The sequence below is a fragment of the Kogia breviceps genome, chromosome 3 (assembly GCF_026419965.1).
Source record: "Kogia breviceps isolate mKogBre1 chromosome 3, mKogBre1 haplotype 1, whole genome shotgun sequence".
NCBI lineage: Eukaryota > Metazoa > Chordata > Mammalia > Artiodactyla > Physeteridae > Kogia > Kogia breviceps.
In genome coordinates, this window is record NC_081312.1 from 49,802,020 (window position 1) to 49,826,526 (window position 24,507).

The window sequence follows — 24,507 nt, forward strand, 5'->3', positions numbered from 1 at the left end:
ATTCATAAAGATTAACATGCCTTTTTCTTTCCCATTAGGCTCTCAGCATCACAGTACCCTTTCCAGTGTGCTAGCTCCTTCTCCCACACATCATAGAAAATAACCCAGAGAATATTCAGTGATGCAGGCAGAATATAGGCCCAGAAGGACCCCAGAGGCATCTGTTCAAAAGTCTCTTTGCAGATATTTTATAGTGATTTGGGACCAGGATAAGTGCTGTACTCTTAAACCTTAATGTACTGAGACACACACCCGCCCCGCTTCCCACCAGAGATTATGTAACCTTGTGGGGGGAAAAGAACCTCATCTGATATCAGCCCGCCCACCTTGTGTGGTCAGAATCCCAGAGGGGAGGGTGATGTTTTTGCCTTTCAATTCCTAACCACCACAGTCCACAGAACCACTCTATATAGACAAGAAAGATTCATCCTCAATATAATGCAGGGCATGGAGAATGATAATTAGGTCCTCCACACAATCCTTGGTCACCCCTGAGACCACTGGAATGTGCCCCATGGCCTATAGCATCCACCTTACCTTTTATACATTTCCAGGGCACAAAAGAGAGCAATGGCCTTGTCAGCCCCCAAATTTTTTCTACCAGGAATTGATCTGCCCGGGGCCCTTATCCTGTCCCATCACAGCTGGCAGTGTGACATAGATGTGTCCCTTAATCTCTCTGGACTTCAGGGTTCTGTTTGGGGGGGGGGAATTGTTTTGTCTCTAAAATTATATACTTAGAGCAGATGACCTCTAAGTTCTTTACGGTTAATACCCCCTGGTTTTCTTCTGTGGTTTCTCTCTTCAAAATCACTGCCGAAAACTGTTACTATTTCAGGAAACGCTATGGACTGGCGTAGCCGCCTCCTGCTTCCCCCAGGTGTTCTAGTGGGTCTCAGAGGTTGCCTGTGACACTGAAAATTCAACACTAGTAGGAAGTAGCCGGTAAAGGGTCACGCAAGGAAAAGCGTATGATCCACTCTGCCTCGGCTGTAGTTTTCGTGACTCTGAGCACCAGAGCCGTCCCCGCAGCCCCAGTTAAAAGTATCTAGTTAGAGGGATATGCATTTCCAGGACAAATTCCTCAAGGTAGGTAAACCATACCTGAACAAATCCGGGTAGATTTTATGAAATCCAAGGTGAGAGGCATCGTGACAGCTTTCAGAGCCCAGAAAAGAGGTGCTTTCTTTGCTCCTTTTAATTTTGACAACATGCACGACATCCCAGGGAATTGCCTGATTTTCCATAGGACCAAATTGGATCCAAACCCTATTTTCGCTTTTGGAGAATGAGCTTTGCACTTGACACTCTGGGGAGCAGTTTAGTCCTTTGGAATCTTTTGTATCTCTTTGAAATATAGGAATTTTCAGTTCTTCTGATGATAGTTCCTTATAAATAATGCCCTGGTGTTCTAAATTGGAGTGGAGGACTTGGTGACAGAGTGTGCAGCTGTCCCAAGGGTGGAAAGAGGCTGTTTCATTTCTTCTTTTAAAAGGAGCTTTTCAGAATGGAAGTGTTTCTCACTTCTCAACTGCAATTAATGCCACACTTAAGAAAGATTATAATACCACATTTCACTGTAAATTATGTACCAGTGGGACATAACTGTGACTTTGGATGCTTATTAGATCATTTAAGGACACTCAACACCTTCATTCATTTCTTTGTCTCTTTTAAAGTCTTCCCAACAGAAGCAAATTATTTTACAGCTGGTTTATAATTGAACTGAAACTCATCTTTAACCTTGCTTGTGCAGCTCTTAGTGACATATCTTGCCTTACTGTACTCTGAAATACAACCATCTTGTTGAACCAGCCTCCAAGGACTGCTTAAGTTATGAAGCTGTTCACTACCAGACAGGAAGATAACCAAGAGTTCTACCAGAACACAAAAGAAGCTGAGTTAGCATATGGAATCCCTGTCAGTTTGCCTTTCCTCTTTGAATTCCAAAAATAATACCTCAAAAACTGTACTTTACATTTCCAAATATTCCACATCTGTAGAAATCTTTAGTGCACTGTACATGTTGGAATCAGTCAAGAAATTCTACCCTCAGAAGTATAAAAACCAATTAGTAGTATAAGATAACAGATTTTCTCTAAATACGTTCAGTTCTCCTCCCAAGTTCATGTGTCCCATTTTCCAGCTGCTCAGGTCTAATGCAATGTCTGCTAACGAACAAATAAAATAAATATACCGTAAGGCAAAAAAAGGAGCACACCACTTAAATATTCCTTTTTTGCCTCAAACCCAAAAGTCAGTAAATCGTAAGTGTGGTCCCCAGCCAATCTTTGCTTTGATCATTTTTGATTACTTCTTTCAAGCAGATGCCCCAACTCCAGAGTCCAGCCAATCCAGGTGGGAAGGGAAAGCAGTCCAGGCAAAGGCAAGAGGAGAGTGATGGTCACTGACAGAGTTGAGGGAAAATGTGTCTTGTCACACTCCCATTATAAACACAGTCCTCATCCCAGAGTTACTGATGTGCCCGGAGCTGCCACACCAGTATTCCGTTGGCATTCTGTGTCCCATTGCTCTTTCCTGCTATACTGCTTTTGCTCAGCAAAGCTCTTCAGCAGACAGGATCACTGCATGTGATGAAACATGACAAGAAATTAAAATCTTTGAAGGGGCTATTTTTCTTCCTCCAGCGACCTATACATGAAAAATTAATAATAGTTATCCTGGTTATTAGCTATGACCTGAAACTTAGCTTCATATCATGTATTCTGAAAAAAGCACTAACCCAATTCCTCTTTGTCGTGACTAACAGAATATTAATGGCTGGAAAGCCTTCTCCAGATCTCAGTAATTGTGCTTTGAAGGAGAGGTAAGGAAGTGGGATGTACATCCTTCCTGTATCCTGGGTATAACACAGAATACACTCTTGGGTAGCTATGTGTAGGCTCAATGTTAGTTGTGTGATTTGGCTAAACATGGGTGTGGCACCTCTGTTCCCAATATTGTCTTACTGTCTTTGGTTCATGTCTTTGAACATGTCCAGAGGGGCACGATGAGGAGAGTAAAGATTTGAAATCCACACCTTAGAAGAAAGGTTGGAAATCGGTTTTATTTATCCCAGAAAAGGGATGATTTAAAGGGGACCGGTGACTGCTCTCAAATATTTGAAGAACTAGCACGCTGTTCTGTATGGCCCCAGATAGTAATGCTACAATTAAGGAGTCGAGTTCCCAAAGAGATATATCCAGACCAATGTAAGCAATAACTATAAACAGGAGGGGGCTGCCCGGAGGCCATGAGATCCTCAACCTAGGGGACTTCAAGGGGAAGCTTGTGATTGCTGCTCAGATGTTATCGAGATAAGTGTCTTCCCTCTAAGACTCCTGCAACCTAAGGTAATATCAAGTGACTTAGATGACCTGTAGGCAACTGACCCAACACTTGCACCATGTGCCCATGGGGAAGGGCACAAAGAGTCTGCTGAGATCAAGTGGAAAGTGCTCTCTTGCACTTCATTTGGACAATTTTCATGACAAGGTAGGAAGTTTTTTTTAGGAGCTTCTTAGAGAAAATGGGGTAAGAGCCCAGCTGGTAGAGTATGGGAGGCCATAGGTGGGAAAAATTCAGAGACAGAGATGGAGTGATTGGGTAACATGTATATTAAGTAAGCTTGCTTGAATAGAGAGCATGGTTCAAGATTGAGAGGAGTCAGGGACAATTGGGTCATCAATAAACAACGGATCTACATAAAAAGATAGAAAAGCTAACCATTTTAGTGTCAAGTTATTAATCTCATGAATAACCATAGCTGCCCTCAGCCCCATCCCGCAGAGTGGTGCCATCACCAACTCTAAGTGCTTCTTCCTGGTGCTGAGAATAGAAAAGGTGAGTATGATGGGATTGGATATGCTCCCTGAGTCTGGATTCAGTACATGTCTCTTCACTGGTTTTCAGATGATTACTCGAGAGTTCAATATACTCTGAAATTCATTCTACTATATATGTCCTTTCCCTTAATTTTCAGGGCAACAAGCATTTTAAGTATAATGAATTAATTATTATCACTTGGTGAAAAATACATTTCCAAGAAAATTCTTGTTAAAAATATTTTACTGAGATGAATATAGTTGTAAATTCTCTCCCTAAAAGAAGCCCATATCAGTTTGTGGTGCTGTGCAATTGTCTTTCAAAATTTTCCATTAAACTAAAAGACTCATTCCCCCCTGAGATCATTATAATGTAAATCATTTCTGAACAAGGAAATGATCACACATGCCAAATTACCCAAACCATTTGAAGTTTAGGTAGAAGAAAATTGGAATGTATTATTACTGGGAACACAAAGCCTTAACTCCATAAGTAGCCATTTCTTTTCTCTGAAAATCTGCTTTACACTTTTCTGTAAAAAAAAGAAAAAAAAATTTCCCCCAAGGATAAGTCTAAAGCCTGAAAAGCTAATTTTAATATGTTCAGAAATGAAAATGAGATTGGGTTGGCAGTATTAAGCTGAAATGCTCTGCCAATGCCCTTGCTCTAAGCTCTTCCAAATAGAATACCGTTCTGCACACACGTGCTCCACTGACCATGCACAGAATAGCATTTGGATAGGATAAGGATGTGTCAACACAGAGGAACATGCTAACAGACTCAAACCAGAAAAATATTCCCAGGAACACTCTGGCCACCAAAACAAAATCATTTTTTCAATGAGAAGAAAGTTCCTTGGTGGTTTGGGACATAGACTACTACCATCATGCCATCTGTATTTCCTAAACTATTACTATCAAACTGAGCTCTAAGAAGCCCCCTATTGGTAAAACATCTGTCTCTGACCAGATAACCCTACTGCATACAACCACAAAAGAGAAAGGAATGATTTTAGTAATTTAGAGGAACTACCTCTACATTACTCTAAATGTTAGAACCAAATCAAGTAATTGATATGTCCTTACTCTGGGATAATAGTGATCTTCATGCCAGACCTGACTATCTGAAAATAAAGACATTTTTGCCACAAATGCACCTCACCACTGCCCATGGTCTGTTTATTGTTAGAGAACCAGAGACGTTCAAGGGCAACCCTAGGGTCTCATCTTAATTCAGAAACAAAGGTAAGGCTCCTTCCCTGATTACTTGTTCAGCCCTATCTTCCTCTCCTATTCAAAGAGCAAGTCTTGAGTGTGCTGGTATAGAAAAACCATCTCGTCCATTTAGAAACGGAAAAACTAAGAGACAAAAGGGAAAATATGGAACAGCAAAGAGTTGGTCAAAATCGTCACCTCCTAAATAGAAACTCTTTAAGGGGCCATTGTTGTACAGCTAGTAACATCCAAGGGAGCTGGAGAGGGTGAAGTATTAATCTCCTCTTGGTCATCAATGGGTAAAATTTACCTCTAAGGTTTCTAAATTCAACTCTAAAGATATTTAATTAAATGGAAACTTCCAATACGTTCTCTACCACTAAAACTTGGGAGAAGAGAAAACAATTGTCTGTGATATTTCAAGTATCCTCTGGTCATGGGTTCCGATCTGCCAAGAATTCCCTCCCAGTCTCAAACCACATTGGCAACTATGGGGTGGATGAGGCTTTGTGAAAATGCATTCATAAGGCAGGTCTTGGGGAAAACTGTGCACAGCAGGTGGCAGATTTCTGATCTCTAGTTTGCATTGATCTTACATTTAGACACAGATTCAGAAGAACAGACAGTCCCTTTTCCAGTGCCTTCGAAAAGATTGCCGCTCCGTAGAATGAGTCCTTTCTCCTCCACCCTTAATCTACAACCCAGCTTCCCCAGGAGATCCTACTTTGATTTCCGATCCTCACCCCGTCAGCTGAGCTTGCATTCCTCTTTACAGTCTCTCAATGCACTGGGTGAGCTGAGCTCGTCTGACCTTTCCTCTTGATCTCTGTGCCTTGAAGGCATCTCTGAATACCTGTTTCGTTCTTGGCGTTCATGTGCGTGCAGAGGGTGATGAGCTAGTCTCTATGTCTGTGGCCTGCTTCCGGTATGAGGAGCATTTGGACGATGGAGCTTTGTGTCATTCTTGTGTGTGTGGTGTGAGGACCAACCATCGAGCTGTGGTCAATGTATATAATGGTGTCGGAAAGTGACGAGTGAAGTTGTTCTTTTTGCACAAGCTAGCACCACCATGGGAAACCTGCTCTGTCATCACATGCAATGGCATAGCACGCGCAGGTGCTGGCTGAGTGGAGGCTGTGGCCTTAGTATGGAGGTTTGCAACCCTGCTGTATCCAGGAAACCAGCTGTGTCTGGGAGACTGGATCAGTGCACCCAGCCTGGAGTGGTCTGATTAAACATAGACTCAAGAGATCTTTATTGAAAAAATAAAAGTAAAAAACTTGCCAACAGCAGAATGCATCATACAAAGCAGACACACCAGAGAGCAGAAAGTGAAAGCATTTCCTGTCGAAGCCTGTGCTCACTGGTGAGACAGGCGGGGTCATGGCTGATTTTTTTCTAAGCAAAGGGGAGGAACCACCACCAGCTAAATCAGAAACCCTCAACTAGCCTAAGGCCCAAAGATGGGAGTCACTGAAAAGTCTGGCCTCAGGAAGTTTCCCACAGCCAAGACGGTTGTGACACGCCTTCAGGCTGATTTCAGGAAGCTGGACTAGTGATACTATGCCATGAACTCTGTCTAGCCAATAGAATCTTAAAATATCTAAACTGCAGTCCTATTTGATCTCTTCAGGACTATATTGTAATCAGGAATACACATGATGCACATTTCACATTTACAAAGGTTTCTTTTGTTTGTTATTTTATTCTGTTTGCTCATCCCACATCCTGGAATGAAGAAGGCCACAGCATGACAGTGCAAAAAGGATGCAGGGACTTCAAGCTCTCTTTAAAATGACATTTTTCTGTGTGCTTGTATGTTTCTTATTGTTTTTCTGTGCGCTATTGGCTTTTAAACATGCTTTGTTATGGAAGCCTTTTCACTTGTGTCTAATGTACTGAAATATTGTTATAGTCTTTGTAATGTATATTGCCTCAAGAATAAAATATGTGGGTTTGGGGATATTTGATGGCTGTATTTGACACCATTGTTCTAGTTGTATCGTTGAAACTTAAATGTGCGATGGTGTGTTTAAAGTAGTGTAAAAAAGATTTCTGAAAACTTGTTTTGAAAAAGACTTGCACAAGGCATGATTCATTTAAAAAATTTAAAAGCCCTATTCAGATTCTACAAATTTATTTCCAAAGCTGGATATCAGATTCAGTTTTAAAACTCCAGGTGTTCTGTACTCACTAAGTTCTAACCTGTGAATAGGAATTGAAGGGATAATTGATACAAACTAAACGTAAGTATTCAGCCATGAGTTGGAGAAAATGATTATTCTGCATATCAATTCATCCCAGAGGAAAAAAAAAAACCAAAAGTAAGATCATAATCTTTACATTTTGTTTTTAATTCAATCATTAGTCCTTTCTAAAGTGCTTTCTTAATTCTTCTAAAATTCTTTCAATTCAGTGTATTATCCTTTATTTAGCACATAAGGGCCTTACTGAATTGAAAAAACATTAAATGACCCTTTCTAGGAGATTCCCTGGTGCTCATCAAAAACACATTTCCTAGTTCAGTCACTGATAGCACTTGAAATTGTAGTTCACACACCTTTGGACATTTTAAGACTAGACTGCTTCATCCACCCTGATGAAACTTCTCATGGAGTAGGTAAGGGTATGTTAGGGAAAGAGGGAGATGGTTGCAAAAGTTGCACAGGTGATTCCAGTACATCTCCGAGGTCACTCCCACACCCTTCAACACCATCCCCCCTCCCCCGCTTAGGTGAAAAGGACTCATGTAGTAAAACAATCTAAGAAAGAAATGAGGTCATTTTCATATTTACGACATTTAATTCATGTCATTATTAATAATTACCAGATGTATGTATTAACATAGGGATTACATTACACATTTAGTTATATAATTATCATGTGACTTGAGCCCAAGTCACAGCAAAGGCCTCTGGGCATAACCAGAGTTAGAAGTACATGGAATAGTGATGTAGAATGGAGTTTTATCAAGATTCAGTGATTTCTCCATTTCAATTGGATGAATTTTTCTCATTTTCTTCTGAATATGGAAACTTTAGTGGAAAAGATTAAACTTGGAAGATGATGAAAATTTAAGCTGTACAGTTTAGAAACAATTGGAGGAGACTTTATTAAATGAAAAACAAAAACAAAAACAAAAGATGTACTATTCATTTTGAAAGAGCAGAGAGGCAATTTTTACCCAGGCAAGTAAACTAACATAGAAAGGGCTTTGGTTTTTCATGAATCAGGCCTCTGGTGACTCTCTTCAGCTGGTGCTTTTTACATGTATACAAATAATTTTTATTGACCTGGTTGTTGTTTCATAGCTTTGATGTGTAGTATCTCTTTATAGGATGCAATTTTGAGACACAATCTTCACCTTACTCTCAATTAGGCAAGTATACCTATTGTAATTGTTATCTTTTACTTACGTGCTTGGTATGCTCCACTCCCTTCACAAAATAAATGATGGCAGCTTATTCTATGTCAATAAAATTGTCTAATTGTCATTCAAATCCCATTATAGCAGTTTCTCACATATGCAGAAAAATGAGTCTGTATTTTTAAATTTTATGCCTCAGAGAAGATTACTTTTCCCCCAGATTTCTTGTACATCAATGCAAAGCACTCTTTATAAGCAGAGCACTTGTGGGCAAAGGTACTAATCAGACCGATACAGTTTTAAACTGAGTAGTGTATGCAGTTTTAAACTGAGCCCTTTTTTGGTATTAGTCTATCAAAAGAGACATGTTTTCTTATCAATGTCAATTTTGCTTCCTATTTCTCTCTCCCATGCCTTTCACTTGGAATGACAACAGTTGATATTAAAAAGCTGTTGGCAGGTATGGAATAACCTTATTCTGTTACAAATAGCAAAGACCAAAGTGCATGTGTGACAGATCTGATAAATCAGCAATTTCGTCTGTCCAGAGCAAGTTCTGGGCAGGTGACATTTAGAACTCGGGCACAGCGCTGCGTACAAAGACGTCATTCCATCTGCACCTAAGGTCCAAAACGTTTTACAAGGTAGTTTTAGGAGTAACACGCAAACTGCATTTGTGGTGAAGGAAGCAACCTGTCTTACGTCCAAGTCACAATCACTCATGAAAATTAGTTTCTGTTGCTGATAGCTTCGAAGCTTTTGAGCTTTCACTAACACTGAGGAAATTTTCAAAACGAGTAGATATGAGCACTTCTGCAGAAGGGATATTTCCTTGTTTCACTGAGTGTGTTTTATCCCTCCTCCATCTAGGACTCTGACTCCTAGCCTCCCCGTCTCAGGGTTACACAGGCATCTTAGCACATCCCTCTCCCTTTACATCTCTGGTGTACTTTTCTGCCAGTCACCGGATGAAGGGACTTGCACCTTCCAAAATCTATGCCACTGCGCTCCCGGATCACCTGGCTGGGAGTGCAGTCTGAGCCGGGTAACCCCTGCTGAATCGGTCATGTGTCCTCCACCTGCTTCTGGGCACAGAGAGCCCTAGCTCCCAGGAAGTGCCCCCTGTCTGCTCACTCACAGCCCCCTCTGGCCCTGGACACCTCCTTCCCACATGGAAGCATGAAAACGGGACAAGACGCTCCTCTCCGGCCCAGGAGTGCATTATGGCGTGAGCTCAGTGGGTCCATCTTAGTAACCGCCCTCCCTTCTGTTGTTCCCAGTGGCCTGGTTTGCTTTTGACCCTGGCTCGGCGCACTCTGACATCATCTTCTCCAATGACAACCTGACTGTGACCTGCAGTAGCTACGATGACCGGGTGGTGCTGGGGAAGACTGGCTTCTCCAAGGGCATCCACTACTGGGAGTTCACGGTGGATCGCTATGACAACCACCCAGACCCTGCCTTTGGTGTGGCTCGCATCGACGTGATGAAGGATGTGATGTTAGGAAAGGACGACAAAGCCTGGGCAATGTATGTGGACAATAACCGGAGCTGGTTCATGCACAACAACTCGCACACCAACAGGTACCCTGCAGCCCCTACCCCCCAACCAAGGCTTCTTCACGTTGGCTTCTGGTCGAGAATTAGAGCCCAAGTTCAGAGACCTGTTAAACAGGCAACATGAAGGAAGACAGGCAGGCGATCTTTATTAAATAGAAGTCCTGCTCTTGGCTGAGTCCATCCTGGAGTTTTATTTTATTTTATTTGCATAATGACAGAGACGTGAGTACTTTCCTAGGCCCCTCATTGCTACATTCCACCCAGGGCTGGAAACTAAGAATCCTCACACATATGTATTATAGAAAATCATTCCAGGATTCTAAAATCCAGACTTACAACTTACCAGAGAAGCACTGTTGGACAAGATACTTAGTTTTTCTGAACATCGGTTTCCAAATCCACCAATTAGGAAAATCATGTTTTTTCATGCATAAATGTTCCCACGGTTACATGAATCATGCAAAAATGCCTCCCATCCACCTGAAAATAGAAGCCACTGTTCTTCTTATTATGATTATTATCAATGCCACTTCTCAGAATAGTAGCCATTCATTAAACTAAGTCGTATGGATGCCAATTTGGATAGTTTCATACTTGAAGAACTCTCATTATTGTATGGATTCAGAGTACTCAGTTTGCTGGGGAAAGAGAACAAAGGTAAAGGTTTTCCTTTAACACCAAAATGTAGGCAAGTATAATTTAACCCATGCTATCATATTTTTTCTAGATGTCCTTTTTCATTTGGTTTGTGTTTTCTTCCTCAAATGTATTTGTCACAAATTCCTAGGTAGAGAAGTGTCTTTTATGGATCCTGGTCCACCTTATTCTCAAAGATTTCCCCAGGACACATTCTCATTGGTATCTCTGGGAAAAAAACAAAACTACAGTTGTGTTCAGTTGGATCACAAGGAAAGTGAGTCAGGCAGTGGTAGGCAGTGGACTCCACTGTCTCAGCTTTTTCTGTATGCTCATCACTGCCCCTCTTCTAGCCAGTAGGACTCCTAGGGCCTTCACTTCCTGTTCCCTTGGATAGTTTCTGTACATCTGCTTTCAGTTGTGTATTATTCACCATCTCTCGAAGTGAGCACACATGCCATTCCAGGCTGATATCAAATCCTACTAGATGTATATAAGCCATTGTCTTCAGTAATTCACATTTAGGGGGACCCTCTGTCACCAGATCCCTGATGCCATGTACCATGCTTACTTTTGCCTTTTAGCTTCTTTATTTTGGAGTGAAGGAGTGAGTAATAACACAACTGCCACACTATGCAGAGAAACACTTTCTTAAGGCAGAGCACATGTGCTTGCATGCAAACCGCATGTCACCAGTGCCTTCACTGCTGAAGCTGTGAATTTCCAAGATGAAATTGATACCCCTGTGTTTTAACCACTATGTGCAGCCTGTGTTCTGCGTGCTGGGGGAAAGAAAAACACTCTAACATTTCTGTGCTCTGCTGAGATGAGGCTGAAGTTCAGTATTGCTAGCTCTCAAAGAGGAGGAAAAAGACAAATCTGATCATCCATGCTTAATGGCTTTTGTGAAACCATCAGTGGAAGTGTAAGACACAATTCGTGGTCAAATGACAGTCACTCCACCTCCTACAGTATAATTAATTATTTCACCTTACAGAGAGGAGATTCCTCTTCTTCGGTGTTGCCATTTTATGAAGAGCCTCCAACTTCTCAATTCAAATTCAGCATGCCCCAAATTACCATCTTTCTGGAATGAGCTTTTCTGTTTCATGGAGAGCATAAGGGCCCAAATCCAATTTTTCATGCATGTGTTTTAGGTTCCGCTTAAGTGCTTCTTTGACTTTCAAATTAAATCATTTTGTATTTAATGATGTTTAATTCACACCATATGTGCAAAGCGTGAGACCCAGCTCTAGGCAGAGCTCTGATAGCCCAAAGGCTACTTTTTGCTTTTGGCCTTTGATGCTTCGTTTTCTACTAGGCGACTGTGTGTAGAGACCCTGTATGAAGGAGTTCACTCTCAGCAACAGCAAAGCAGAGCTGTGAACCTATACATTCTCAACAGGGGAGTGAAAATTGGTTTTCCAGGGAGCGAGCAAAAGATCTTACTTTATATATATATAAAGCACAGATACACGTACAGCCCATCAGCAGATACACAGTATATCTGCGGTATTAAAATTGTAAGTGAGGAGGGGCGATTAGGGGGAAAAATGTTTTAAAAGGCTCCTGGGGTGGGGATGAGGAACAATACTTTTAAACAAGTTAAAAAATACTGGTTTAACCATACAAAATGGGAAGCTTCTAGAATGATGACAGGCAAGCAAGTGAAACCCCATGTTTTCTTTTCCCACAGAACTGAGGGAGGGATCGCAAAGGGGGCCACGATCGGGGTCCTCCTAGACTTAAATAGAAAAACCTTGACATTTTTTATCAACGACGAGCAGCAAGGTCCCATAGCGTTTGAGAACGTGGAAGGGCTGTTCTTCCCGGCAGTCAGCCTGAACAGGAACGTGCAGGTGAGCTGCAGACTCTGCTTCTGAGGCTGCCCGTGGGCCGCGAACTCAGCCCCTGCCCACCGAAGGCCCAGACCGAGACGCAGAGGAAGGGGGCGCGCCGGGTGGGATGCACGTGACAAGTGAGATGATTCCAGACCGGCGTAAGCCCCTCGGTTATATTTAGTCACAGTCTAGTGAACAGCAGGTGGGAAACTGGGATTCTCTGCGTGGCTGGCTAATGATTGTCCCTCCGAGCCCTAGATTCCTCTCTAGTAGAAAGGAAACTCTTGAATCAGCTGGCATGAAAACAAATGAAATGACTGATGCAAAGCGCCATGAGTACCTGAGAGGTGAAGGTGTGAGCCTGAAGTGCTAGCACGATGCTCAGAAATTTGGGGCGTTTTCTCTGCACTCTTATCAGTTCTGTCAGACGCTTCGGGGACAGAAAGCACATACTGATGATTTGCTGTAAATAAAAAACAACAAGTTCTTCTCATTCGTTCATTCAGCAAATATCTATTGAGTGCCTTTAATATGTCAGGCACTATTGACGTAGTATGAGTATTGTTGTTTACCAGTGAAAACAAAACAAAAATCTTTCCCTCTTGGGGCTCACATTCTAGTTATAGGAGACAGACAGCGAATAATAAGCACAATTGCTATGTTAATTATATAGTATATCAGAAGGCGATATCCAGTGGAGAGAAGACCGAGGGAAGGGTAGGGGACCAAGAGTGCCGGGGTTGAGAGGGCAGTGGCCGTCTTCAGCAGCGTGGTCAGCATAGGTGGGCCTTATTGTAGTTCACAGGTGAGCTGAGCCTTGAAGGGGGTGAGGGAATGAGCTGTGTGGGGCTTTCCAGGCAGAGAGAACAGCCAGGACAAAGTTTCTAAGGCATGAGGGGGCTCACTTAAGCAAGGAAGGTGCAGGAGGTGGCAACTGGGGCAGATGAGGGGCCGTGAGAGAGAAGATCAGAGCCATGCGGGAGGGTGTGCCCTGCCAGCCTCTGCCGGGACGGGAGCTCTCACTTGCGTCTTGAGCTAGAACTCATCATCAACTGTGACCCTCATTCAGCAAATGACTGCCTTACCATAGGATAGATAGGGCTTGAGAATCAAAACACTGCTGGTGATTTTTGCTCTATATAAAACCACATCTTGGGAGCTATTTTTAAAATCCATTGTGGTTTATCAGTATGTGCAGAAGTGATTGCAACCCAGTGAACCTCTGCCCTTCTGTCTTGCTGCAACTAGATGGGTTTTTCTGGACGGCTGAAATCTAATCTATCAGAGTGCAGCCTCTACATTGGACAAAAGAAAGCTATAGATTTCCCTAGAAGTGTGTCTTAGAAAACCCTCATTCAAAGTTTTCCACACTTTCAGCTGTTTCCCTTGCAAAGAATATTGTACTCGACGCTCTTTAGAGGTTTCCAGGATGTTCTGAGTATCTTTAGGGAAAGACTCTTGGGCTGGGGAAGACAGGGACAAGACAAGAAGGGGAGAGATGACAGACAGCAGTGCATGAGATGGTTCTAGCCTGGTCCATGCAGCTGAAGTGTGAGGTTGGACAAAATTCAGTGAAATATTAAATAAGTGCCCACGTTTCTTCATACCTGGCAGTCACGTAGTCCATCCCTAAATGAAAGGCTTATCCGAACTGGAATAACTAGTGGACAAATAATAAAGGAAGGGTTGTCTGCGCATCTGCTTTCTGTCCATGGACATGGCAGTGATCACTGCCGTGTGGCCAACAGGCTTTTCTACCTGCAGATCAATGCCTGTGTCTGCAGTCATAGGAACACAATCTCCCCAGAATCCTTTGAAGAAGCAAGTGGCTGCAAACCATATTATCAAGTGTCTCCAAGATTGGGGAGCCCAGCATGGTGGCCAGGTGCTTAGCACAGGCTGAACTCTGCTAGAATTCTCTTTAACGTCTGCTAGAATAGATGTCACAGAAAACTGAACAGATCCCCTTTTGAGTGAGGAACACACCCACTGTGCTCCGGGGAAGGGGTGCAGGGGGGGATCCTGCAGTGCCTTCGGGACTCACCGTCTCTTCCCACAGGTCACGCTTCACACGGGGCTCCCAGTCCCCGACTGCTACTCCAGCAGAGCATCAATAGCCTAAAGATGTGCTGTGGAGGCGCCAGCTGCCTGTTCTTACCTCCACCGGAGACCAACAGCAAGGAGCTCAGCCAGAGCTGGAGGCAGAGGGAGGAGGAGAGAGATGCTGGTCCTCACACCCCGCAGCCCCCCTTTTCCTCCAGCCTCTCTACTGCTGTGAAGCCTGCTTTCTCTTCCATGTTCAGCAATTCTAACCAACGGAAGACCTAGACAGCCCACCATGTCACTTTGTTTCCACAGCCAGATTTTGCTTTTATGTACATTATTTTTTTTATGTAGGTGAGTTATCTTTTCTTTCTCCTTTGATCATGTCATTGGTGACTGACTGAACTGGCACTGCCAAGAGAAAATTCTCCTGATAACTTTTTTCTTAAACTTTCTGTCAAAGAGGTAGGTAGTAGGGAGAGGTAAGGAAGAAGGAGCTGAATTTGGAGCTTGCCGTTTAGAATGTTCTTGAATGTTCTTGCCCGGTGACCTCTCATGCAGCGTCAGCTCTGCAAAGCTAGTCTTTTCAGCAATGAAAAGTTTTACTATCCACTGAAGCACAAAAATATCAGCAACACGACTACACAAAGACAAAGGGGTAGGCTCACAGGACAGCTAGGTCATTAGGACAGGCCAGAAACCCTGGTCACTGAATGAAATTGGAAGCTCTCTAAATATAGGCAGGGCAGGGGACTTCATGATTTGGTTCATTCATTTAATACAAGTTTTTAATTGAAAACCGATTCTGGACCAGGCACTGTTCTAGACAATGGAGACAGAGTAGTGAATACACAGGTGTGGTCTCTGACCTCCTGGAGCTTATATTGTCCTAGGAGAACAAACCAAAAATAAAATGATTACAAATTGCTATTAGTATTAGGAAGGAAATAAACAAGGGCCAAAGAGGCTCATTGGTAAGATCTTTCAGATCCCCTAGAATGATGCTAAAAATCCATACATTCTGGCCATAGCACGAGAAACATACCAACTCAATGCCTTTTCAGCTGTGCTATTTTAATTATGGTACCTGCTGCCATTCACCACAGAGTCCTTCTTTGGTAGAAATGATGTCAGCATTCTTATTTGTTAATGCTACAATGATACTAAGCCTTAAAAATGAATGTGAAAAAAAATTAATGACCAGAAGGAGAACTCATTGTCCATAATGGAGGATCTTAAGTTGCAGTTCACAGCATTCACATTCTCAGGATTAATGCGCTTGTCTCCGTGTAGACTCACTATCTGTGCCTGTTACAAATGAACAATCCATCCTCTCTGCTGCCATTCACAACCCAACTTTCTGGAATTGTTCAAATAATGTTTGGGAGGAAATGAAACTGTAGGTCATCGCTATGATGGATAGCAGAATAATAAGCTTATTACTTCTGTGTAGAGATAGACTTAAATAAGCTACCTTCAGATCCTTTTGTTTGACATGAAGTTTTAGAAAATGTAGCACCTAGAAAGAGGTTCTGGTTAGTTGTCTAAATATTTGCCAGGGAGCCAAAAAGTTCACCATGAAAAAAAAAAACAAGAATAACAAAAGGGAAGAGGTAGGATGGGAAAGCTAACAATTAAAGTTTGGGCAAAAAGTAATATATGTAAATAGCTAATAATTTACTTTGGGGTTTACTTTATTTAGATTATTTCTATCAGCTGTGGTGTTTTTCTAGTTAAGTGTACCTGATTTATTGAATGGGTGCTATCCTGTTTGTGTCCACCTTGGTTTTTCTTGGCTACAGAAACATTCTGTTGCAGGCCAACACTAATTTGATATATGATTTATTCTCCAATGAGACTCGATGGCTGGGCCGCTGTAGACTCATAGTTACTCTTGTTCCTTATTAAATTCGTCCTGCTAATTAGATTTTTAGTGACCAGTAACACGTAGTTTACACAGAATTTGCAGTTATAGATGCATACAGCTACTGTACTAGAACAGATGGATATTTCTGGTGTGCCAATAAATGATTTTTATGAGAGAACATCCTATGTGTCTTTAGAATTTCTTAGTTTTTGCCTTTTGGGGACGACAATTTGCCTTTGTCAGAGCAAAGTGTCATTGGAAGGTCCCGCAGAGCTCGGGAAGACACCTGCACTTCATTCCATCTCCTCAGGAGCCTTGCACTGTCGCCTAGTGGTGCCGACCTCCTGAATCTTAACTTAGTATGAAACATTAACAGTGAGATGCTGTCGAGGGTCTGCCTCCAAACACTGGGGACTTACCTTAACAAACCTGCTCCTAGAAGCTCCACAAACTTGTACTGCAAGATACAGTGTCACTGACTTTTTCTAACCTGGTTCTTTCACCACTTCTTGGAGTGGCTAAGCAATACGATTGTTTTTAAATAATTATAACAACTAGCCTTTTCAAATGAACAGCCTTGGTTTTATATTAAAAGGAAAACATGACCTAAAAGCATATCAAAAGCACGGGTCAAATCCATTTCACCTGCCTTCCCTAATCTAGGTTGTTTTAGGACTCGGCTGGCAGCCTAAACTAGAAGATGTTTGCGGGAGTGGTTTTCCAGGAACTTGGCGTCGGCTGTGTCTCGTTCCAGCTGAGCTGATGAAGACTGGATAGGATGACCAGCCCCTCAACTGAGCATGCGTGAGTGTCCTCTCGGTGACCTTTTGAAGGCGCAGAGGCCTGTAATTAGCGACAGCTGGGCAGGACACATACCGCACCTTTGTCCAATCACCTCTCCCCATGCCCCCCACGCTCCCCAGGCTCCCCACGAGCTCCATACCTCAGACCAACCTGCTTCTTTATGCAGTTATCCCATAAATACCCCAGCCCCTTGCCTTGCGTGGGGAGGTGGGTTTGAGATTTGTTCCCTCCTCTGTTCGCTTTGCTGGAAACCTCAGCATCCCAGCGTTTTGGTACGCTGTGCCATGGGCAAAACAAACCTGGTTCAGGGCTTCCCTGGTGGTGCAGTGGTTAAGAATCCACCTGCCAATGCAGGGGACATGCAGGGTTGGAGTGCTGGTCCAGGAAGATCCCATATGTCACGGAGCAACTAAGCCCGTGCGCCACGACTACTGAAGCCCCGTGCCACAATTACTGAAGCCCGTGTGCCTAGAGCCCGTGCTTCCCAACAAGAGAAGCCACTGCAATGAGAAGCCTGCGCACCACAGCAAAGAGTAGCCCCTGCTTGACACAACTAGAAAAAGCCCACGTGCAGCAACAAAGATCCAACGCAGCCAAAAATAAATAAATAAAATAAATTAATTTTTTTAAAAACCTGGTTCAGTAACAATATGATCCAGATTGTAACCTGAGTGGAACCTCAGGCAGTTGTTAGGAGCTGCTGCTCTGTGTCCATCCAGGTTTCTGCACTCTTCTTTCCTCACCGCCTACCCTGATATTTTGTTCTTCTTTCTCTATTGGTCCCATCTTCTGGTTTTCTTCTCTTCTGTTTGCTACCTAATGGAACACTTTAGCCATGTTTTCCTCTTCCCGTGGTGTTGAGGTTAATAGAACTTCTGATCCGCCTCGAATTTCCTCATAGTAGTGACTAAGTGATTTGCAAGAAATCATCCTTTTTCTGGAAATGAGATCCTCTTTTTCTGCCTCTAATGTGTGCGTTCATCTTTTGCCCATCTGTTCAACTCACTGATAAGAAAGGAGGGCTTGCCATTGAATCCGAATTTCTGATTATGGAGCAAAGAAACTATAGTAATTAAAGAAGTTCTTAGATAATACTACCTTATAAGTTATATGAACATGCTAAAGACATCTGCGTATATTCTTCAACTATATGAGCCAGCTACTTCCACTGAGACTGGTGTTTAGGGAACCTTGGGTCTGACATAATACATCACACATAACTGAGGCTACCTAAATCGTGTCTTTCTCTGAAGAACCAGTTTTGGGGATACATACAGAATTGAGGGTATCAAATAGGAATGAACAGTGGAAACTGCTCCCCTCTGCCACAGCTGTGCTAGGGAAAGCTGCAGGTACGGAATTAGATAAAACAGAATTAGATAGTGGCAGTGGTTGCATAACCTTGTAAATATATTAAAAATCACTGAGTTGTGCACTCTAAAGGGGTGAGGGGCCATGTTGGACATGACCAGGACTCTCCTTACAGCCTCTATCAAACTACTTAATAGTCTGTTCCTATTTCTCCAAACCTGTCCTCTGAAATAAAGCCTATGGCAGAGAGGGAGCGGTATCGAGGACCGGGGCGCTGACCTCCTGGCTCTACCTTTTCTTCCTCTTCCCATATTCCCTTAGTCAGTGGAAGGGCTTTGGTTTGCTTCCTCTTCCTGTGTGTTGAAGACTGCCTCTACATTTTGCCCTTGGCCTTCCTATCATGGACTTTAACCAGCCCCTTTCCTGAGGGTCATAGTGGTGGAGAGAGTAGAAAACCTGGCTACCATTAAGGAAGCAATTCAAAATAGCTCTTACATATCCCCGCTGGGTATGAATCTTGCTCACATCTTTTTTCCTTCTCCTACCAGGTAGAAATAAATATTCACTGTGAAATCTAAAAGGGCTAATATTTTGGTTTGTGTTCTTGCCCCTTTTACCCCAATATTTTGTCCTAAAATTCTCTAAGCAATGAAGATAATAAATTATAATTCCACTAATAAGCATGGCTGAATGTTCAATTACCTGTTAACTTACAAAACGTCTTTTGCTGTATGGCCACGATTTTTAATGTGTATGATGAAGGAAACCATAAAGCTAAAGAAACCACCTTGATGAGAGAAACTTCATGAAGGTATAAACCAGTGAGTCATTCTCCACCCTGGCTAAAACTCTCTAATAAGAACAATATGTCCAACTATGCATTTATATATGTTCTGCACAAAGAAAGGGGCACACAGCAAAGCATGTAAAAGTGCTTTGTGCAATAGAGATGAAAGACATGTTAAATATTTAAGTAACCTCTACCCTCTGCACTGTCAGACAACCTGAGAGTGGTCAGGCACAGCAGCTGAGAGCACAGCATCTGTCAGTGACCGTCTGAATTCTGGTCCTGGCTCCAAGGTGTGCCAGCTGGAAGCCCTGGAGCAAGCAATGAAAACTCACCCACAGTTTCCACATCTCTAAAGTGAAGGTAAAAATAGAATTGTTTTGAGGGTTAAACCAAATAATAAATGTAAAACACTCTGAACCGTACCTAGCCCATAATGTGTTATGAACTGTTAGGTATTATTCTTTTCTGTGCCATCTGTTGGTGATGTCAGTTCCATCACTTCCCTAAGATACCAACTGAGTGTCAGTAATGATTCTTACCCTCATCTTCTTGGGTGACAATGCCTGTCTTTAGAACTTGACAAAAACTCTTTGTCAAATTCTTCTACAACAATTAGCAGAAGAATGTAGGCAAGGAAATTCTGAGAAAAAGCAGTAAGTTGACTTATATGACACATTAAAATCTATTTCAAAGCCATGGTAATCAAAATGGTATTGTATTACTAAAATCAGCTATAAGATGACTCAGAAATCGATATTTCAATGAATATTGAACACAGAATCACAAAGGAGGAAATGAAAATTATTCCAAAATGTTGAAAAGTATTATCTGAAATTTAGTTAACTATTTGGAAACTATATTTTTAATCATATCACATCTCAGATATTAAGATGTTAAACATGAAATTTTTAAGACTTTAATAAACCAGATGACAATGCAAATATTCATCTGATCTTTCTCAAGGAGGCTTAAGTCACTGTAGATTACTTTATGCAATACGTTTATCAATTTTCTAAAACTCCTCTCCAACTTATATTTTATATTTTAAACCCTCCTTTGTTATTCCTGCCTGTATACCATAGCCATCTGTTTTCTTCTTTAATTAACTGGGCCCATCTTTATCCTGTCTAAACCCACTTTCTAGTACTATAGATTTATTGACTATATTGATTTATTGTTATACTGCCATTTAACAAACTACTTTTAAGGAGAGATGGAGTTATTAAATGTGAACTACTCTACACTCTGTTTCTGGACTGTATTTTGAACCTAACAGTTAATGAGTTTCTAATGAGCAAGTCATATGAAGTAAATGAGGATCCGAAGTGTTCCTTCTGTAAAGGCTGATTTCCACATGTGATCTGTGAGAAGACTACTCCACTCAATATATTTTCCTAATTGCCTGGTGAGCAGCGTGGCTGTCAGATGTGAAGAAATAAGTCTCCAATCTTATCGGTTGGCAGGCTTAAAATGATGAGCAGGTGAAGGTTAATTGCAGCTTCTCAAGAGGTTGGTTTCATGCTAAGCAATAAATGGGCTTTGCAGAATATGCAAAATTTATCTAGGTAGAGTGATGCTCTCAGACCTGCTATGCCTGCAGAAAAAACTAATTTCATATATCTATCAGAAAGAAATCAGTCAATCTTAGAAACTCCTGAGGATCAGTCAAAACTCCATGCCACTATTAAATTCCCTGTCTTCAAGATTTCAACTAAGACCAAGAGTTAAAGCATAATGTAGTTATGTATACTGTGTGTGTTAGTTGTCCATCATCCAAGTTGAGGGGACACTTTTCCTTGATGTTGAGAGAATCTGAGCATCTGCTCTCCATGGCTTGGGGAGAGAGAATCCCAGCGGATCAGATGAAGCACTGAGAGCTAGCTCAAGCGCAATCAGGATGCCACATCAGGGACCCAAAGGGAACAAGAGAGAACAGGATACAGGGGCACACTCAGCAACAAGGAGATTCAGATGCATTTCACACGTGCATTTTTTTTCCTAGAGGTCTCAAGCGTTAGGCTTCATCCTTAAGCCTCTTGTGGAGCCTTTAGCAATAACCGTTGGAAACTCAATCACTGGGGCACATTCCTAGTAGAAACTTTCAAAGATACTATAAAGGACAACAAAGAAACATCGGTTCTTCCACAAAGTGGGTCTGACTCAATATGATATTTTTCATGGTCTGAATCATCTCGGGGCTAGGCCAATAATAATATAACAATAATAATACCCTATTTTCTTATTTCTAAAATACAAGGGTTGTTTCTTTTTTTATTTTTGTTTTCCACACTTTAACAACTCTGCAATAAAGGTACATCTCACACATATCAAAAGAAACTCACCACTGGTAAAGTGGTGATTCCTAACCTTCATCACACATTGACGGCATCTGAAGGACTTTAAAAATACTGATACCATGCTACTAATTTAATTGGCTTGAGATGCAGCCTGGGAATGTGGGCTTTTTAAAGTTCCCCAGGTGATTCTAACATGCAGCCAGGGTTGAGAATGAAGGGGTAAGGGATGAGGGGGTGGCATGCACTCAGAGACAGTTTTTATTGCCTGTACATTTGGGAAATTAATAAGATGTGGGGATGGGGACAGCATCAGTTCATCAGTCTGTTACTTCTGTGGAGTTATTTGCATTGATAACTGGTAAACTTAAATTCACATCATAATTTCCACTTAAAAGATCTTCTAAAAGATCCCACTACAAGGCATTCCCTGACAGTCCAGTGGCCCCCACTGCAGGGGGCCGGGATTTGATCTCCAGTCGGGAAACTAAGATCCCTCAAGTTACCTGGAATGGACAAAAAGCAGAAAAACAATGAAACTACTACAATGGAACATAGAAAAGAAAAAATATATTGTGTGTACACAAAATTAATCACATACTGGATAATGCAACTGAAGGCAATAAAAATAGCCAAAATTCTGACACCAGATCACAGCTTTTCAATTGTTGGGACCAACAGATGTGTTAAAAAACTATCATTCAGGGCTTCCCTGGTGGTGCAGTAGTTGAGAGTCTGCCTGCCGATGCAGGGGACACGGGTTCGTGCCCCGGTCCGGGAAGATCCCACATGCCGCGGAGCGGCTGGGCCCGTGAGCCAGGGCCGCTGAGCCTGCGCGTCCGGAGCCTGTGCTCCGCAACGGGAGAGGCCACAACAGTGAGAGGCCCGCGTACCGCAAAAACAAAAAACAAAAAACTATCATTCAGATGTCCAAATCTGTCAAAAGCTTCCAGCTACTTTCCAAAAAAGCTCTTTACTTTAGTTATGTGTAATTCAGTTAGCGATAATACAAACCAAATAGCCAAGAGGGAAATACGAACAAGCAAACAAACAAAGCCCCACAGAACGCACAGTATTCTTTGGTATGTGTTTAAATTATTCTGCAGCATCACAAAGATGCTAACAAGGTCCAGATCATCAGCAGGGGTGACCTGACCATTACATGTAGCTGCCAGTGGCCATAATTGAGAGGGAGGCATTTTAGACCCCAGCTGTGATTGTCATTCTGAAGAGGAAAGTAGCATGTATTTGTGGGTATAAATATACACTGTGGTAAATTAGATTTATTTTAAGGTTGTATACATTTTATGTTGTATTTGGTTTTGTCCAAAAGAACTATCAATAATATTGTCAGTGGTGCATCTTACAATCTATAACAAATTTTCTTACAACTGAGAAATACTCTAATAATATAGTAGCTATATATTGGATCTCATTGTTTTCCATGCAGTGCCCAAAGGCTTTAAGTGAATCATCTTACTTAATCTTCATCTTACCTACATATTTTATTATAACCATTTTAGAAATGAGAAAGTTGAAGCACAGAGGGGTTAAGTAACTTGCCCAAAGTCACACAGCAAGCAAGTGTCAGGATTTGAACCTAGATGGCCTAACTCCAGGGCTCACGCTCTTAACCACTTGGTTATAGGGCACTGTGATTGCTGCACATAGGGTGTACCCCATACAATACCTTCAGTAAGTAGTTAATGAGCACCTATTAAATGCTATAAACATTGTCATAACAACTGGAGATACTAGCAAATAAAATAGTCAAGGTCTCTACCTTCTTAGAGCTGATATTCTAATAGGGAAATGCAAATAAGTAAATAAAGCTCAAGGTAATTTTAGGTAGTAATAAATACTATATCAGAAATTGGACAGGCTGATGAGATTGAAGGCTTTGGGGTGGTCAGCAATGGCCTCCCTGAGAAGATGACGTTGGCGCTGAAGAGGTGGGGGCAGGGGTGGGGGCAGGGGGGGAATTGGGAACAGCAGGGTAAAGGCCTTGGGGCAAAAGTAAGCTTTGTGTGTCCAAGGAGCTAGAGTCAGTTCGGCTAACAGGCTGTGAGAGAAGGGAGGGGAGAGAGAGAGGAGAGCAGCGCCAGGTGTGTGTGTGCTCGGGGCGGGATTGGGCCAGACCACTGAGGCTCCTGCAGGCCAGGTGCACCAGCTGGGAGTCTGGTTACAAAAAAACAAACTTGACTCTGGCTGACCTAAAGATACAGAAGGAAGGTAGTAGAATGGCAGGGAGCAGCTCAGAAAGATGGGATCCAGGGCAGCTCTAGGTATCAAGGGAGCAGGAACTGATGCGCAACGGCCTTCTCCAAGCCCCTCGAGACCGCATACTCCCGCAGTGCCTCATCTCTTAGTCTCTGCTCAAGATTTGATTCCAGAAAGACGGTGTCTGGTTTGGCTTCCGTCCAGTGTCTGCCTCTTAGCTGACGTCAGGACCTAGAACCCCAACTACTGCATCCGATCTGCATGCTGTTTCCAGAAAGGTAGGGGACGCGTGCTGGCAGCCAAATGGACAAAGCAAAGGGACAGGTTCTATCTAGGTCATGTTTTGAATGAATGAATGCTGCTTACGTCTGTGCCTTCAGTTTCTGGGATGCAGGGCTGGGGGTGGTTTTTTGGGGGCTTGTGTATTTACAAAAGCAAATGTTTTAGAAATGGTAGGAAAAGAGGAGGCTCAATTTCAATCTCTGCAGAGAATGAACAGTGAAGGGGGATGTTCTCTTCAGTATTGACTTTATATCTCAGGATACTAAACGCTCACAACTTATTTAGCTCAGAAAACAACAGAGCTTCTATAACTCAGTCGAAACTGGGACCACAGCCAATTTTACCTAATAGAAATTTCCAAGCAATGAACACAGAAATCGCTGCCTCTAAGCTACCCAAAACTGAGCTGGGAATTTTTTCTCATGGCATAAAGAGCCACACAGTCGATTTTTA

The 24,507-nt window shown here is 42.3% G+C and overlaps 1 protein-coding gene across 4 annotated transcripts in view; it reads left to right on the plus strand.

Annotated features, from left to right (window-relative positions):
* TRIM9 (tripartite motif containing 9) overlaps positions 1 to 16,098 on the plus strand; it is a 113,312-nt gene extending 97,214 nt beyond the window's left edge. For 2 of the 4 annotated variants that reach the window (XM_059057167.2, XM_067028477.1), the window contains exons 8-13: positions 5,642 to 5,830; positions 8,377 to 8,418; positions 8,843 to 8,866; positions 9,687 to 9,990; positions 12,299 to 12,461; positions 14,503 to 16,098. In XM_059057167.2, the coding sequence (XP_058913150.1) occupies positions 5,642 to 5,830; positions 8,377 to 8,418; positions 8,843 to 8,866; positions 9,687 to 9,990; positions 12,299 to 12,461; positions 14,503 to 14,565 (785 nt within the window). In that variant the 3' untranslated portion in view covers positions 14,566 to 16,098. The remainder of the gene's footprint in view (positions 1 to 5,641; positions 5,831 to 8,376; positions 8,419 to 8,842; positions 8,867 to 9,686; positions 9,991 to 12,298; positions 12,462 to 14,502) is intronic. The other 2 variants (XM_059057165.2, XM_059057166.2) reach the window with 1 other exon arrangement.
* The last annotated feature ends 8,409 nt before the right edge of the window (positions 16,099 to 24,507 follow it).